Here is an 18,495-nt window from a genome sequence, read left to right on the forward strand (position 1 = left end):
AGCAACCCCAGATCTCCCATACCCACAGCATTCACCACACAGCTTTGTGCTGTGGCCAGCTGTGACAACATCCCCACTATCTGAACACTGTGATTTAAAAAGAAAAACCGAGGACCGAACCCTGGGAACAAGCAGGCCAGCCACTGCATGAAACCACTGAGGTACAGACAAAAAAACAACATCAAAAACCCATGCCTGCAATAATTACTAAGTTCTGGTATAGACTGCTCTAGTATCCTGTCTTTAAATGGCTTGAGTGGACAGGCAGACATCATTTTCCTTCCCCTGAAACGGCAATAAAGAAGAACAACACCTACCTTTAACAATCTGCTTGGCACAGGCATTATAAACTTGCTCCTGGGTTGTGTTGGGAGGTAACACTCTGTCAAAGACATAGGGCTTCCCTTGCTGCAAACCAAACAGAGACTTTTGTAAGAGAAGGGACATCACACACAGTTATACAGACACCCTTAAGCAGGCAACATGAAACACAGCATCTACTTTGGCACAAAGAAAGGCATTTGGTGCAATGGGAACTACAATATTTTGTTGACTACAGAGATGTGACATCTCATGTTCTCTGCAAACATCTCTTCTGTAGTTGGCAAAAAAAAAGCAGCATAGGCTTTCTGCGTGCTTCTATTTGGGCCAGCAGCTACTGTTGCAGGACTGATTCTTTTCTCCCTCTACTTAAAAGGGAAAATATTCATTTTAATATTTACCAAAGATTTGCTGTTCATCACTGTAAAATGGTGAAAGCTGTGTTGTGAAAAACACAGACCAGAGCAACTTGCAAGTCCTGAGAGCTCCTTTCTGGTGACACTGAGGTGGCACGGCACAGACCCAGCACCCAGAACTTGGGCAGAAACTGCCCAACCTCATTTGTATGCTTAACATGCAGATATGTGTTGGTAAAACCATAGGACAGACATGATAGAAGCAGCCCAGTCGGGCTCAGAAATTATTATGGTTTTTATTCTTATTACCACCAGGTGACAAAATGCCTTGTGCAAAGAGCCAGCCTCTTAGATTCTATCAGGGCTATCTCCAAGCTGGGAGGCACCAGAGCCCCACTACAGCCACCCTGACTCCTTGCTGTACTTATTCTGCATCTACACCTGGTAAAATAACTGCCACAATCACTCTGAGAAGATGTTGATGCTCTTTGTAGCAAGTGCAGCTGGTTACAAGAGAGTAGCACCCTGTGAACAGGTTTGTTTGATGCTTAAAAGACTAATCATTTTCAAGACAGCAGTTCAGTTCTTACAACTCCGTAAAAGCAAGCTAGGCATTTGCATTTAAAGTAAGATTCCTTTATTACACTAAGCGGACCTGTCGTATCTTCAAAGCCCGTAATGTTTCCCATCCAAGATGTGACATTTTGCTCTGAGATGAGTGCAGTGAGGGCTGCAAAGCTGCTGACAGGTGGCTGTGTGCCTGTCGTAGTACTTTGCTCTGTGCCTCCAGTGTGCTGCTGCTGCAACCTGCAGCACTGTGCTCTGATAGCCAGCTCTGCCATGCTCTGGTTTGACTTCAGGCAGATCAAAAGCATGCATGCTCCTTAAATTTGGGAATGGTTGATTGGAAGAGACCTTCAGTTCCAACTGCCTGCTGTATGCTGGCTGTCTCCCAGCTCAGGTTGCCCAGGGCCCAACCATGGCACCTCCAGTAATAGGGCACCACAGCTCTTGGAAGCAGTGCCAGGGCATCTCCACCTCTGGGTAAAGAGTTTCTCCCTAATACCTGACCTAAATCTCCCTTCTTTTAGTTTAAGTCCTTTCTGCCTTGTCTTATCATTATCTGACCGTGTCCACAATTGCTCTTCCCCCCTGTTCCCTTTAGGTACTGAAAGACTGCAATGAGGTCACCCCACAGCCTTCTCTTCTTCAGGTTGAGCCAGCCCAGCTCCCTCAGCCTGACTTTTTATGAGAGGTGCTCCAGCCCTCTGAGCATCTTCATGGCCTTCTCTGGACCCCATCCTATCTCAAGGTTAGGAAAGTGAAAGTGATTTAAAAGAAAAAATTAAGGCAACAGCTTGTGCTGCAATGGGCAATCCAGACATTCCACTTGATCAAACAAGATCCAAAAGAGGAGACCATGACACCCAGCACAGCCCTGGTAGCAGCAGGACCACAGGACAGTGCCCAACCAGCCCCAGCCTCAGCACTCCATGTCATCACAGCTTTCTGTAATGTGCCATTTTCCACTTGTAGTGCCCAGGGCTGTGGGGCTGCCCAGCCTGAAATTCCCAGATGATTGTGGAATCATTTCTCAACTGGACTTTTTACCTACTTATCCCCTGCAGAGGGACTGTCCCAGTCTGCTCACCACAAGCACTGGGTGCCAAAATATCAGAAGGACATAAAACTACAAGGGTGGATAGTGAGAGGACAAGGGGGAATTATTTTAAACTGAGACAGGGAAGGTTTAGCTTGGATATTAGGAGGAAGTTTTTCACACACAGGGTGGTGAGGCACTGTTACAGGTTGCCCAAGGAGGCTGTGGATGCCCCATCCCTGCAGGCATTCAAGGCCAGGCTGGATGTGGCTCTGGGCAGCCTGGGCTGCTGGTTGGAGACCTGCACACAGCAGGGGGTTGGAACTGGATGAGCACTGTGCTCCTTTGCAACCTTTGCAACCCAGGCCATTCTATGATTCTATGATTCTATTAGAGAGCTCCCAAAGGAGGAGTACAAAGATGGGGAAGGGTCTGAGGGCAAGGGGTGTGGGGAGCTGCAGCCATAAACAATAGGCACTAATCATAGAGGCCAAAGCACAAGTGCACACGTAAGTGCAGCTATCCACCTACCAATTTATTCCCTTCACGCCTGAGCTGAGGCACATTAGCTAAGCAATGTGAGAGAGCAGCAGGGAGATGCCAGTACATCACTGCACCACAGCAAACATCGCTCTTCAGGCAAACGCTGCTCCCGTGCCATCAATCCACTGAGCTCTCAGCAGCCCCAGTGCCAGAGCCTTCCGGAACAGCCCTGCTGTAATTGTGCTGCATGCAGCTGGAAGAGGCACCGCCTGTCATTTATCTGTCAGACTGAAAAGCTTCAAATGTAAAGCAGTAATTCACAAATGTGCTACGCAGGTCAAATTCCTTCCTCAGAATTTTTGTTTTGGAAAGCTGTAAGGCTGGCACACCCAGGGCTGGTGTCTGAAGGCAATAAATGCATGTTAAAGGGGTTTTGGTGCCCCATCCCTGGAGGCATCCCAGGCTGGATGTGGCTCTGGGCAGCCTGGTCTGCTGGATGGCAACCCTGCACACAGCAGGGGTTTGGAACTGGATAAGCACTGTGGGCCTTTGCAACCCAGGCCATTCTATAAGTCTGTGATTCTAAAGATCCCAAAGCAGCTGTCATCAGGAAGACAAAATTAGAGTTCCACTATCCAAGCAGCACTTATATTTCAGGGGAGGGCTTTTATGGCTCATCTCCCTGTTGATTTTGGACAAAGACAACTCAGGGCTCAGGCTCGGCAGCTTTCTCAACTCCTGAGGGTACACACTAAGATCTGGAGCTTTTTCATTGTAATTTATTGCATTTTTGGGGTGCTGTGCTTCCAAGCTCTGAGTTTATGGCAGACTTTCCTCGAAGGTAACAAGAGCCACATCCATCCTACAAAGGCAACGTGATGGCAGAGCCAAAACTTTTGCTCCAGAGCATAGACAAGGTGAGCAAGCACAAACATCACCGTATTCCTAGCAGCTCCTTAAACAGGACTTTTTTCCTATTGCCACCTTCAGAAATAACACTTTTTTCCTACCATAATTCAACCTGAACTAAGTACCGAAATCAGGAGGATTTCAGCCTTGTTACAGCTTATTCAAGAGAATAATAAGCAGCCAAAAACAACATGTCACTTCAGGAAGCGACGCTACCAATTTTATCCCCATCCGTTATTTTTCCATTCATTTGGAATGGAAATTTCTCATTACAGGTCATGTATTACCTCTCAAACATCAATCACATCTTCCTTGCCATGCCACTGCTTCCTGCAGTCCCTCTGACAATCTGCTCCATTAACTGCTGCACCACGGCTGGGCTGAGTGCTCAGCAACACCCACACCTCTGACAGCCCTCTGACTGCAGGCAGAATGCCACCCAGCCATGCTGCCAACTCCTTCACCAGCTTCATGCTCTTACTGAATTTGCAGATTTGCTGCTTAATAAAAAAACAAACCCAAAGATTTCACAGGCACAAACAGAATTCTAATGATGCACCACCAGAATTGTGATTTCACAGGCAACATCACAAGGCAGCTACGTCACTAGAAGATAATGCACTCTCATTACAACGTAACTGAATGCATTTCCTGGTTTAAAAGAAAAAAAAAAAAAGCTCTGCTCTTCTAAATTTCAGGCAGAGATGAAATGGGAAATGGTTCAGCGCTTAGAGCAGCATGCTAACAATTAGAGCCTGAATGCAGCTCATGGTTAATTCCCTGTGATCTTCAGGCTGGCTTGGATCCACGTGTACCTGCAGGAGGCATTGAGCTGTGTGGCAGAATCCACAGCCCCACAGGGAGCTCCAGAGTGCCTTATGGGAAGCGTGAGCAGAATGAGATGGCTTAGAACTGAGCACCCGACAGCCAGCACACAGCTCAGGTATGGAATCAATAAAGTAGAAGGGAAGAAAGGAATACAAAACCCTGAATTTATTTGCTTTTTTGGGCTGTATGCAGCTATCTGAATCAGATGAGGAGCTACAGCCTGAAAACATGTCCAAGAATCAGAGATACCATTCACATTTATTCATTTATTAAGACAGACACAGATTTGCTCTGCTTGCACAGGAAACCTGAAGACGAGCATGAAGTCAGTAAGGACATTTCTTTAGAAAACTGGATTGGCCATGGGCTGTATTCCACCAGCCTGACCTCAAGGCTCCTTGTATCACATCAGCACATCTCATATTTGGTTGCATGCCGTGCAGCCCATCTGCACGCACCGCAGGGAGCACAGAGGGGCCCTGCAGAGCTGGGGAGGCCGGGGGCAGCTGTGTGCAGCACACAGCCTGCTCACACACACAGCCTGCTCACACACACAGCCTGCTCACACACACAGCCTGCCTACAGGAAGGCTGCAGGCAGCTGAGCACCTGACAGAGCACAGAAACAAACATCAGCTGAACTGCTTGGCATACAGCAGCCGTGCTGCAGCACTCCAACGCTCCGCTCAACCCAATTCCAACTGATGCAGTGGAAATGAATGGTCTGTAGGTGGGTTTAATACACCATACAAAACTGCACTGTGGATGAGTATTCAGGTAACAACATCGTGTGATATGGAGGAGCTTAATTAAAGGGAAATTATTTCCCAGTTCTCACCAGCACCATCCGTGCCTGTGTAGGAGAGGTTTTATAAATAAAAGATTCTTAATTGCAGGCCCAGAAGACAGAATTTTTTAAAGATCAGAAAGCAAACTCTTACCAGAAGCAATTCACGTTTTCCATCAAGGCTCAGAGTAACCTTAATGCACTACAGAGCTAACAAAATTCTCCTAAAGAAACTCTTACATTTTGGTAATGCTCCTAAAAATCAGTTGGAAAACAACTGAACACAAACACTCTGGTCTGAGCAGGCGCTGCAGAGCCATTTGAGTTGAGCAACATTACTTTTGCATGGCAGCTTTAATTATTGATCTTCCTTCTGAACATCCCTGTGGCTCTGATAGGATCAGGCATGTGGCCAAAGACCTGTTTTTAGCTCTCACTTGCAGCAGAGAGAACCCTTAACTCTTTGTAACAACAGCACTGCTCTAGTATGGTATGGATCTGTGATTTAGGAAAAGAGGCTTCCAAAATTATTTAACAGCTTCCCTTTCCCCTTAGATGCACGACCTGGAAAATGCATTCTGTAAAGAAAACAACAACAACAACAATTAATTCTAAACATGAGGATATCCCTGCACAAAGCCAACTGTTCAAGAACACCCTTCAGCAACACTCTGGGCAAAGAGGTACACAGGCAGAGCTCTCCACCACTATCTTGCTAGGATGGGATGCTACCAGCTAACACAGGGAAGCAGTGTGAGCACCTCCTAAGCCTGTCAGCACCCCAGATTCTCCTGGCTGTTAGTGGACCTGTAGCAGCTCTGCTCTAGGTTGCTTCCAGAGCACTGCAGGCATCACAGGGCCGTGCAGCATGCATCAGAAGCACCTACCCATTCCCACACACCACAGAAAGAAGGATCTCTTACTTGAGGGCCACCAGCTTGCTTGTCCTCTTCTGGGGCTGTCCAGCATCATCAGCACAGCAGCATGGCCTGGGATGAAGGAAGGCCCCGAGAGCCAGGATCCAGCCGTTCCACCTGCCCCAGTGGCTCCAGCAATGCAGCATACAGATGTTGAGCTCTGCATGGCCTGGCTGTGTTGTAGAGTGGAGCCAAACGCTCTCGGAATCTCAGTGCACTGCTCAGCAGCCCACGTGGCAGCTGGTGGATTTGGGCTGCATTTACTGAACTGCTTATGTAACGGCACACAAATGTTTTGGGAATAGAGGTGTTACACTCTGCAGCTTGGTGTGAAGCACCTTTGTCTTTACAGATGTGAATGCTTGTGGGAAAGAAGCTCAGTGGCTGCATAGCACTGGCTCAAAACGAGCATCATGCCCAAGAAATCGAGATAACACTTCCATTTCTGAAAGCTAAGCTTTAAGTAGAATAATTCCCTGCTCTTCAGGAAAGGCTTTTTTAGCTACTACCTCAGCAGGCCTCTCAGCTCTACCATACAACGTGAGATGTATGCTCCTGTATCATGCTGGGAAGAGCAGGACTCCCTCTGCAGCATGATCCCTCTCAATCTCCAGGTAGCCTGCATTGCTGCACCGTAACAGAAAGCTACCAGTTCAAATTAACGTGCTCTAACTAATTTAATAGACCTCTACATGCCTATTCAAAGCTGCCGTCACAACCTACTCATTTCACTTCTGCAAAGCACAGACAAGCTTAATTAAATTAACTTTGAAATGCTGTCATTTGCATTTTAGCTGCAGCTCCTCTCCGCGTCAGAGGTTCTTAACTAAACAGGAATCTCACAAGGGCAACTGGCACGTATTATTCCAAGCCCTGTGTGGTACAACAAGGTTCTGACCTTCCAAAACTTTCTAGAAAAAAAAACGCCCCAGTTTGAAGCTCATAACTTAAAAATAAGCTGATCAAAGATACCCTGAGGCAGCTCCCTACAGCAGCAAAGGGAGAGCATCCAGGCAGTGACATCCCATGGGTGAGGAGCTACAGGAATAAATCAGGAGAGCACAGCATCTCTGCATACCAGGAGCATTTGTACCATGCCACCAAAGCCTCCAAAAGGCAGGCAGACAATTCAGAACATGAAACAAAGCAAAGGGAAGATGCTGCTCCACAGCTCCACAGCCCTAGGACCAGTCATGGCTGCATCTTCACTCTGCCGTGCCGGTGTTGTGTTAATCTTCACTTTGTTAAACATATCACTTACAGATTTATGAGGAGCTGGATGGCTCAGGAGATTAGTAATGGGATACTGAGCGCTGTCAGCTGTAGATTCAAATCCAACTCAGGTCAGGAGAGGTCAAAATTAAATGAGAGGGCATCACTGATCCGTATGACAGCTTTGCTTTCAGCACACTCTGCAAAAGCAAGGATTGAGGGGAATCAGCGAGCAACCCACACCATTGGTGCTGGAGTGTCCCATCAGGCTGGATATATATAGTGGCAAAGAGAAACAAATGAGATGCTTGCACTCCTGCTGCCTGCATTGTACAGGGTTTGTTCTGCAGAGAAAGCATTTCACAAGTGTAGAAGTGTCACAGTTGCAGCTGGGCTGTGCATCCACAGAGTTTCTCTGCGACTTCCAGAGCCTGCACCAAGGCACAGCACTGAAGGTGGGGGCTCAGCACGTTCCACTAAGAGGATGAGAACAGTTCTGCCCTGTTGCGTGGACCACAAACTGCAGAAAAAGCAATAGAAATTGTTCTTGTAGATTGTTTTCCTCTGTTCTTGCAAACTGAAAAAAATCTCAGCTTGTCCAAAAGCCACAATGAGCTGTGCCCAGGACAGAGAGCAGACACCAATGCCCATCCCCAAATGAAGCAGCTGAGCTCACTGAGATCAGGAAACAAAGCTTACCCCTCAGTACCTTGCTGGCTGGTTGTGCTCCTGATTTCACACAGAAACCCCTAACAGCAACTTAGACTTTGCTTCCTTATCTCAGAGAAACCAAATCTCAGTAGTGCTGGGAGCTTGGAATTTTACTAAAAAGGTAAAACAGAAACATTATCCCTGGTCTGCGTCGGCTTGTTTTCCTGCAGTGCAACTAAAAAGGAAGTTTTTCACCCAGAGGGTGGTGAGGCAATGTTACAGGTTGCCCAAGCAGGCTGTGGATGCCCCAGCCCTGCAGGCATTCAAGGCCAGGCTGGATGTGGCTCTGGGCAGCCTGGGCTGCTGGTTGGTGACCTGCACACAGCAGGGGTTGGAATTGGATGAGCACCGTGCTCCTTTGCAACCCAGGCCATTCTATCATTCTATGAATGAACATAGAAGTACAGCAACCATTCTGCACGTTCTTCTGCCTTCTCCATTGAAAAGTGACACTAGCAGAAGAACTGAAAGGGCAGCAAACAGCACAGTGCTTAATGGAGTCATAGCTGTAGAGGTATGTAATGCACAGCTGTGCTAGCACTACCTCCTATCCTGCAGCTTGCCTGGCTGTAGCCCAGACTTGTGTGCATCTCAACATTCCTCCTATTAGCTACAGTGTGAGCATGGAAGAGCTCCACAGAAGCTCCAATTGCAGGCAGAGCAATTTCCCTGTCACCAAGCAATGCAGACAAGTTGCTCCTGGCAACAAACCTCTTCAAACATGGACGGAGAGCAGCCCTCACCAAGGTGATGCCATGCACTCTAGCAGCCATTTTGAGGAGCTGTTGCCCAGCACCATTTCTCTCTGTGCTGGTGTTACTGAGTGCAGCACCTGGGGCAGATAATTGCTTCCTTTTGCAAGCTCCTTCGCTCCACAAGCAAAATGCACATCTAAAAGCTGATTACACAGGAACATGGAGTGAGATTAGCATCTGCCAGGAAGGAACCTGCAGGAGCTGCGGCGATTCATCAGGTGCTTTATTCCCACTGCTGTCTCTCTGACCTCTCTTTGCTCTGCTAACAATTCTATTGATTTCTTTCATCCTTTCCTATCTGGAACTTCCTCTCCTCCTGCCATTTCATCCAGTTCAAGGTGGGCTTTCTCACAAAGCTGAGGTGGAGGATGGAGGAGGCAGCGGTCCCCAGGGAGGCACAAAGCCACCCACCCAACAAAGCCAGCTCACCCAGGGCTTCCACTCCTACTCCCTTTGTATGAAGAGGAACCAGCTCAATCCCACCCACAGGCTTAAAACCAACAAGCTTCTGCTTTTTGGCTTATCACACTGATTTCCTTACACAGCTCATCTCGGTATTTGGAGAAAAACTAGAACCCGCAGTGCTAAGTGGTGTGCCCAAATCTCATAATTTGGATCGCTGATCACCTACGTCTGTGGTGAAGAAATTCAGTGTTGTTCAAATTTCGTTCAAAATTCAATGGAACTGATTATGAACAGCTTTAAATTTGGTAGTGAGAACGTCTATGTCTACGTCAAGTGGTCCCACAGTAAGCGAGCTGCAGGGATGAGTTGTTGGGCTCTGTTTGTGTTACTGCTCACAATATAGCTCAGTTACACAGAAAGCATGAATAAAAATCACTTAATTTTTGCTTTTTTAAGTGCAGTAATACATATTTTGGCTCATAACCCCATCCTGTGACTTTACTGTAGCTAAAAACATATTACGCTATTCATATACAGCACATCCCTCGTAAAGCACACCAAGGAGATCAGCAGAGCAGCCCCACTTTCTGCAAATTATCCAAGAAACAGGCAGTGCTGGCTACTGTTATCTGACAGTAATTCTATTACCAGATTTAGTAACACTGAAATGTTCCTTCTGCAGTTCCCAAATCTTCAAAGCAGGGGACAATCTGGTCTGTCACACAGCATTCCCTCGCAATGTTCACGAGGCACAAAGGGGATCACAGTAATGCCCACACATGTGAGCAAAAGCACATGTGCTCTTTCTTGACCCGGTGCAGCAAGCGAGACAAAGAATGGGCCATGGCCTATGGGTCGACTCATACAAACCCAGCACCTATGATTCTCATGTAAATAAAGATGTCTATTTCTCTCTATCAGAAATGAACAAAACCCGCCAGACACAAGATTGTCAGCTGGCAGAAAAGGAGTGGGAAAATAATCACGAAGGCCTTTCTTGGCATCCAGCTCCGGTGCAGTAGACACAAGCCATTCTGCCAGCAGACCTCAACCTCCAGCAGCTCTGCTTACCCTTAAGCTCATCACTTGGCACCACCATTTCCAACCAAAACTCACATCCTTAGTACTGAAGCCAAAAAGGTCTCTACTTCCCCAACATTACTGTTTATTCAACTTACAGTTCCTAGCTCCCCAGATCTCTTAAACCCTCACGACTCCAAATAACACCACATTGCTGGAGCAGCTTGGGCTTACAGAACTTCACTGACCTCATTGCAGCCTTTCAGTACCTAAAGGGAGCCTACAAACAGGAGGGGAATCAACTCTTTGAAAGGGTAGATAACAGCAGGACAAGGGGAAATGGTTTTAAGTTGAGGGAGGGGAGATTGAGGTTGGATGTCAGGGGGAAGTTCTTTACAGAGAGAGTGGTGAGGTGCTGGAACAGCTGCCCAGAGAGGCTGTGATGCCCCGTCCATCCCTGGAGGTGTTCAAGGCCAGGTTGGATGGGGCCCTGGGCAGCCTGGGCTGCTATGAAATGTGGAGGTTGGTGGCCCTGCCTGTGGCAAGGGGTTGGAGCTTCATGATCCTTGAGTTTCCTTCCAACCCAACCATTCTGTGATTCTGTTATTCTGTAACTTCATGGGAAAGGAGAGGATGCAAAACCAGAGTATACATGGTCTGGGAATAAGACTCAGAGCCATGAGCTGAGTTTTGCTCACTAGCTGAGAATGCATCCCTGCCCATCAGGTGGCCCTAGCCATGCTGATCCACCCTTCAGGCAACCCACCAGGCAACCATGAAATGTAAACCCCCAAACCCAACAGAGAGGAGAGATGGAAGGAGCATTCCAGTTTTTTAATGGGTGGCTATTTGATAATACTTAGAAAATCTGGGCTGCACACAGAGGCAGGAACGGACAGAATAAATCCCTTATCACCAACAGAAACAAACATTTTCTTTAAGTATATACATACACTCCAGAATAGGAAGATTAACTTTGCTTTAAGGCTTGTTTGCATCACTGAACTACTTTCCTTTGAAGTTAAATCGTAAACGATACCATAAAGTGAAAAGTAATCAAGCAAATGTGTTTTCTACTGGGTATTTGTGGTTGACCTGGAAAGCAGTGAGAAAATGCGAATGCATACAGAGAAGTTCTGCTCCAGCTGAATGACTCAGGCTGCTCTGGTGGGAACAGGACTGTGTGCTATGAGCTGCTCCAACAGAGAGACAAAGAGGCAGAGAAATACATCTCCCAGCTGCATCCCGGGCCTCCCTCAGCATGCTCTAGTGCCAGCAAGCACAGCTGGCTCAGCTATTTGTACCACAGAGCAACGTGTTCAAAAACAGCCCCAAACCTTCCTGAGTACTGATAATCTGTTCCAAAAAATCCGAGTGGACAACAGAAAATGGCAGCGCTCTGTAAGAAGTCGCAGTGCTGTCCACATCCCACTGCTGGCTTCTAAACAGACACTCAAGCAAATCAGAGCTGCACAGTTGAGAGAAGAGATTCCAACTACCGAGTTCTGCTAACAGCTTTGCTAAAAATATTCTCTAACCCAATTACCCCAATGCAGGTAATGGTCTCCTGCACGTCCTGCACTCGGTGAAAGGATCTGGCAGTCAGCATGTGATGCTCGTGTATCAGAGGTTTGACCTCTGCATAGATTCCCAACCCAAAAGTTGGCTTTCCATCTCCAAAACAAGAGGTCCTCGCCACTTTATAGGCTGCTACAAGGACAATTAAATGGGAAAGACTGTGTCATAACGACAGCCGTGAGTGCAAGTATAAGATGGATTTAAAAACACTGTATCTTGGAGTACAGCAAAAGTCATCACATGTCTTTGAGCCAATTAATAGACATAATATATATTTCAGTATGGCATCCTTCTCATGCAGCAGAAATGTCACAGCCCAGCACCACGATGAGGCAGCAGGTGAAGTTTCTCAGCAGACACCGAGGCGCTCAAAGGATGATTCACTTCTTGCAAACGCATCTAAGAGGACTACTATTAAATATTTAAGTTCTTATCTCGGAGTACTCATTTCTCAGGGGGGAAAGAAAATCCAACGCTCTTGTTTTCAATTAGGGTCTGTCTCATAATTTGATAATATACATGTTCTGAAGCTGCCATGGGACCAATTATCAATATCACAACGTGAATGTGATAGCAATCACACGCATTTCCAGAACGTCCCATAAAAAGCCAGGATCCAAAGAAGCCATAAATGGCTTGGCTCTTTCCCACAGATGACTAAGGATAGGAATCCATCAGCAATACCACGCTCCACACCTTTAAGATTCTGAAGCACTCCATTCAGGATGATATTGTTTTTTTTTTAAAATGTGGTTTTAAAGAATGCAGCATTTTCATTCTCCAAATCAACAACTAAAGCAACCTGACCAAGGTGCTTCCCTGGTTCACAAAGCCACCACCTGGGCAAGCACTGCTAAGCAGCTGGTACTTTCTAATGGAGAGAGAAATGCAAACATCAGCAGTGCTGCAGTGAAGCCAAAAGCATCAAGCAGACATTGAGCAGCTCCGGATCCCTTTGCTGCTCCCATACGCACAAGGTGAGCCCAAGCAGTCACCCCTCCTTGCAAGTGATTTCCAGTAACCCAAGTTTCTTTAAGTGCCATTTAATCTCATCCTCAGCAGAAAGAAAAGCCCACCCCGAGGAAAGCACAGCTGTGGAATTTTGGACACACCTGCTGCTCCGGCAGCCCACACTCCTCTGGCAGAGCTAGGAATGTGTCAGTGATGGGAGATGAACGAGGTATTTCAGAACCAGATTGGAATCAAACACATCCCAATGGAGGTTGCTTCAGTGATGATGGAAAGGACACCAAAGGTAACACTGAGGGTGTCAGCAGTCCTGTTAAAAACTGCCAAGAAAAACTAAACTGAATTATTCTCTCTTCCAAAAACTCATCTCTGCTTTTATGGAAGCATCCCTTCCCCCTAAAAATTCCTCACAACGCTGCCACAGAGAAAAGCATATTAGTAGCAGAGACATTAAGTTGGCCTTTCACCCCCTGCTCTACCTTCTGCAATGGATTGCATTCTCCTGGCACAGCTTGAAGCGCTGCAACAATAGGTGGAGATGGAAGTGCACATCACTCCTCCACTGCACGCTCAGCCCTCCTCTGGGTAGGAAGCCTCACAGAAATCATCTCCAGCGATGCAGAAAAAGCAGCACTCCCAGTCTTCCCAAATGCCAGGCAATCCGATGGTATCAGATGGAACAGGCACTTCCAGAAATGAGCCCAAACAGCAGTGACTAAGCACTGCATCTCGGGAGGAAAACAAAGCCTGCAACCCAAGGTGGAGCAAGAGATGCACATTGCTGAATGCACCGAGTGGCCTTGCTCTAACATGGAGCAGATCTGCAGGAGCTACCAGAGCAAACAAGACGGCATCAATACAGTGACACAAGTCTATGTTTGAAAACCTACCTTAATGAATATTCCCCAGTACAGGAAGGATGTGGAGCTCTTGGAGCGGGTCCAGAGGAGGGCCACTAAGATGGTCGGAGGGCTGGAGCACCTCTCCTATGAGGAAAGGTTGAGGGAACCGGGCTTGTTTAGCTTGGAGAAGAGAAGGCTGCAGGGAGACCTCATGGTGGCCTTCCAGTACTTGAAGGGAGCAGATAAACAGGAGGGGGAACGGCTGTTTGTGAGGGTGGACAGTGATAGGACAAGGGGAATGGTTTTAAACTGAGACGGGGGAGATTTAGGTTGGATATTAGGAGGAAGTTTTTCACCCAGAGGCTGGTGAGGCACTGGCACAGGTTGCCCAAGGAGGCTGTGGATGCCCCATCCCTGCAGGCATTCAAGGCCAGGCTGGATGTGGCTCTGGGCAGCCTGGGCTGCTGGTTGGTGACCTGCACACAGCAGGGGGTTGGGACTGGGTGAGCACTGTGCTCCTTTGCAACCCAGGAAAGCCATTCTGTGATTCTATGAATATAGCATCTGTAATTTTAAGTTCCAAAGCTGTCATTTGCAATCTGTGTTTCTGACAGAACAGGTAGGCAGAAGGAAGACAGACATTTTGAGAGAAGGATGTCCAGACAGGATGGGAAGAACATATTAAAAAGCCTTCAGTGCTCTGAGAAAGCACCAGTGGGAAACTGCTTTGGTGAAAACAATAAACTTTGTATGTTGACTAAATGGCCTTCTTCCTAGCACCATCACCAATACGTAGATGCTACTTTTCACACCCTGTTTCCCTTGCTGTCAAGCACACACAAACGGAACCCCCCAAACCCAATCCATCAACACAGAAGTAAGCAGCTATGCTATAAGCCACAGAAATGAGGCGTGCATACTCTCTCAGTGCCCCATGACCACCACCTTCTGCACAAGCTTTTGGAAGGAGATATGAAGCACAGCCTTAGGAAAACAATTCCTCTTTTTAAAGCAACCTCAGCATACAAGCCCTGGCTGGCTGCTACAGCAGTTCTGCAGCAAATGGAACCCTTTATTGTGGAAGGTACAGAAGGGACATCCTAGCATCGTGGAAGGAGCTGTGTTGCACTGATGCTTCCCAAGTAAACTAAACATAACTATCGTCTATCTTCTTCCTGAGATAATGAGCAGCTTAAGCTACCAAGAAAAATCACCCCCCAAAACACACACACACACGCAAAGTTCCAGATCTGTCAGTCTTGTGCTGCTGCTTCTCTGGAAACAGCCTGACCTGAAAGCAGCACAGTCCGTAGTCACGGGGACTGAGCACAGCACATCATGGTGCATCTGTCCACATAACAGCAAAAGGCAGCAGGCTAGAGATTGCTGCAACTCGTGTCTGGGTGTGGGGAAAACTCGTGGTACAGAGGGAAAGGAAAGACTACTGGAAAGGAATCCCTCAGCTCTTGGTGCCTTTGGATCCCATCAGTTCCATACAACACCACACTTAGCTATGAGAGCTACCAGCATCCCATAGCTGCGCCCTGCAGTAGCTTTCCTACAAAACGTGCCCAGTTCTCATGCAGCAGCAGTGCTCAGCAGAGCTGGAAGGCTGACTGAAGACAGTAGGGAACAGAGACCAGCATCAAGCACCCAGATAGATAAGGGTTCTCCTAGGGGAATGATGTGCTGCATATCCCCTGCAACATTCTGCAGCGAGGCAGAAGCCCCATCTGAGTCTGCATTCGACATCAGACTGGCAGGAGTGCTTTGTAGGAGGTATTTATAGACACGCCACGAACAAACCCCTGCAAACAGACTGCCTGTGCACCACGAGGCAGGGATGGATGCCTGCCTTTGTCAGGAGCGCCACGTACCACAGCCCACGGAACAGGAACACAGCACAGGATGGGCTCTCACCATATTCTTTGGGTTTTGTTGAAGCTGTAATTTATTTGCTACCGTGGCTTTGGGTCAGCTGGTTTGTTTGAAGGTCTCTTAACTACCGCTGCTCTCAGCCTACAGGGATCTCCATACAGGAGGGGCTTAAAAATGTGACTTTTTTACATTACTATCAACTCTGACGCACAAGAAATAAAAGGTAGAACATCTCCAAATATCCCATAACCTGTCTGCAAAACAACACTGTAAACAGCAGCGCCATTTACATCCAAAAGCATACAAAACACCGCTCAGATTCCACCCCAAGCCAGCCATCGGTTTTTGGTTTGTTTTACCCCACAGAACACAGCACTGCTAAACCACGAGGACCACGGAGCTGCGGATCAGATGACAATTTATTTCCTTAAGCACAACGGTGAGCCATGTGAAACACTTACAGGTGAGCAGCAGCATTATCCACTCTGCAGCAGGCAACCCTGCCTTGCCTCACATCACGCTACCCAGGGGCATCAGTCCAGCCTGGTCAGCTCAGCAGTGGGGCAGAGGGGCTCCCCATGAATCCCAAAATGATATGCATCTGAGGCACAGAGGCCTCCAGCTCCTCTGTGTGCGGGTGCTCATGAAAGACAGCAGCCAGGGATGAGGAGGCATTGAAGGAGCCACCATCAGAAGCCTGCTGGAGCTGCTGGCTGGGGCAAATGGCTGCACGCGCTCGAGTAAGACTGGGAGAAGGTAAGCCAGCAAGGAAAGCACATTTCTAGGAATGTCAGCCAACACAATCAATCAGAAAGTCACCTTGAGGTTGCAGAGGAGCAGAAACATAAAATGAAGCTGCAGTCTGTTGGGACTATGGTGGAGCTAACCGCAAAAGAGAGCCATGCATTTACCACCATCACCTTTGGCTGCCACGGTTAAAGATGAGAGGTGTATTAAAGGCTATTTATTCTACTTCAAAATTTTAAGTATAAAAATACACTCTTATTTTGTGTTTTTCTCCTTCCCGTTTCCTTAATCGCAGAAAATACTCAGCAAGGCACCTCAGCCCTCCTGCCCTGCCCACACCTCCCTGCAACCCACGGTCAAAGCACACAAGCACCCATAGAAGAGGTAAGGATGTACAACCATGGATCACAGCCCAGCTGCAAGGCCTTCCTGATGAGCAGCTCCTAAACAAATGAACCCAAGCATTGCAGAAAGCTTCGCTCCTGATGTGGAAGAGAAACTCACACCCGCCGTTACACTTCCTCCATTGCAGCTTGTTGTCAATAAACACCGAGTCCCGATCTTCTGTTGTTGTTGCAAAACTTGCTCGAGGCATCAAGAAAATGGGAGATGGTGGTGAGAGGTTCATAAGCAAAGCATCTCCCACGGTCATGCTTTAGGGAAGGAGAAGTAACTTCATTTGCACTTTCGTGCAAGAAAAAAGGTAGATATTTCCTTTAAGCATTCAGATTTCAGTTTTTCTGATAGGATGAGAGAATTCCTACAAGCTTCCTTCGTTCTTTATTATAACAGAATCCTTCTTATCAACATTTTCTGCAACAAAAAGTAAAAGCTGCAATGCAGTGTTTTCCAAATGCTGTAGGAAAACAGCGCTGGGTTTTGGTTTGTTCCCATCCTGTGCAATGGTTCTGAGGGCTTTCAGACCGCAACGCTGCCGTTCAGATGGAAGCCCACAGACTGAGGTCTCCTCCCCTGCCCTGCCCTGAGCAGGGCTCCTGAGCAAGAGAAAAGCAATCACCTCCCATCTCCACCACAAATACCTTTTTCAAAGCAGTGCAGTCGCTGTCATCCACACAACAAACTCCTGACTCACAGATACGCCTTACGTACCTGCACGCAAATGAAGCAACCCAAATTCCACCATGATCAACACCGTTAAGGGGGGTGCTAAATTTCAGTATTTTAATAATGGCTTTTAATACGTGTGAGGGTTTATTTAAGGCGGAAAGAAGGAAGATGTGAAGCAAATGGCAGCTGAAGGCCCCGGCGGTGCCGCAGCCGCTCCTCCCAGGGATTGATACCCGATGAGATCAGCCCATTGTGAGCGCTGCCTTGCCTAGCTGCAAAGGGCTGAGGTAAAAGGGAAGGGAGAGGAGGCAGTTAGCTGTTCCTGCCCACAAACGACTCGCTTACGGCAAAACGACGAAAAAAACTGTTATTTTAGGGCTTTTTCTGTGTGAAAGTCGCAATAGATGCGAAGTTTTAATAAGAAACCTCACGAACCATACGACCGGTGCATCGCGTTCTGCACCGTTACCTCACTTCCAGCGCCCTGCGCCAGCAGCCCCCCGTGTCGGTCCCTTACTGCTTTACCTCAGCCGAAAAACCCCTCAAACAGCCCCACAAAGGCACGGGCCGAGAAACCCGCGCATCACCCACGGCGCAGGCACACACAGGGAGCGCCCGGACAGCGTTCAGAGGATGCTGGGAGCCATTCCTTCTCCAAAGAGCGGTACGGCCCGACGGAGGGTCGGGGGGGGGCACCGCCCCTGGGGGCGTCCCAGAGCCGCGGGGCTGCGGCACCGAGGGCGACGTCGGTGGGGCTACGGAAGCCAAGGCTGGAAGCGCGGCGGGATGCGATGCCGACGACGAGCCGTCCCCGATCGCCCCCGCCGCCTTTGTCCGCCCCCCCGCCGCCCGCGCAAACTTTCCCCGCGGCGCTGCCGCAGCACAGCGCGGTGCGAGCACGCCCAGAGCCCGCAACGACATCGCTGACATCAGCCCCCCTGCCACAACGCGACCACTCACCCCGATGACCACCGTCTCCTCGCCTTTGAATTTAGGGATGAATTTATCGCCGCGGAGGATCTCCGCCTCGTTGAGGGGCCGGAAGCGGCACATCACTTTGATGCTGCACTCGGCGGGATCCGCCATCTCGGCGGCTCCGCGCTGCGCGGC

General features: G+C 48.2%; 1 protein-coding gene across 1 annotated transcript in view; it reads right to left on the minus strand.

Annotated features, from left to right (window-relative positions):
* KIF5C (kinesin family member 5C) overlaps positions 1-18,495 on the minus strand; it is a 64,867-nt gene extending 46,372 nt beyond the window's left edge. Inside the window, exons 1-2 of the mRNA XM_042877943.1 lie at positions 18,346-18,495; positions 318-408 (exon numbers count right to left, since the gene is read on the minus strand). Of these exons, the coding sequence (XP_042733877.1) occupies positions 318-408; positions 18,346-18,471 (217 nt within the window). The 5' untranslated portion in view covers positions 18,472-18,495. The remainder of the gene's footprint in view (positions 1-317; positions 409-18,345) is intronic.

The sequence above is a fragment of the Lagopus leucura genome, unplaced genomic scaffold, assembly GCF_019238085.1.
Source record: "Lagopus leucura isolate 7727_CA_CO unplaced genomic scaffold, USGS_WTPT01 Super-Scaffold_100019, whole genome shotgun sequence".
Taxonomy (NCBI): Eukaryota; Metazoa; Chordata; class Aves; order Galliformes; family Phasianidae; genus Lagopus; species Lagopus leucura.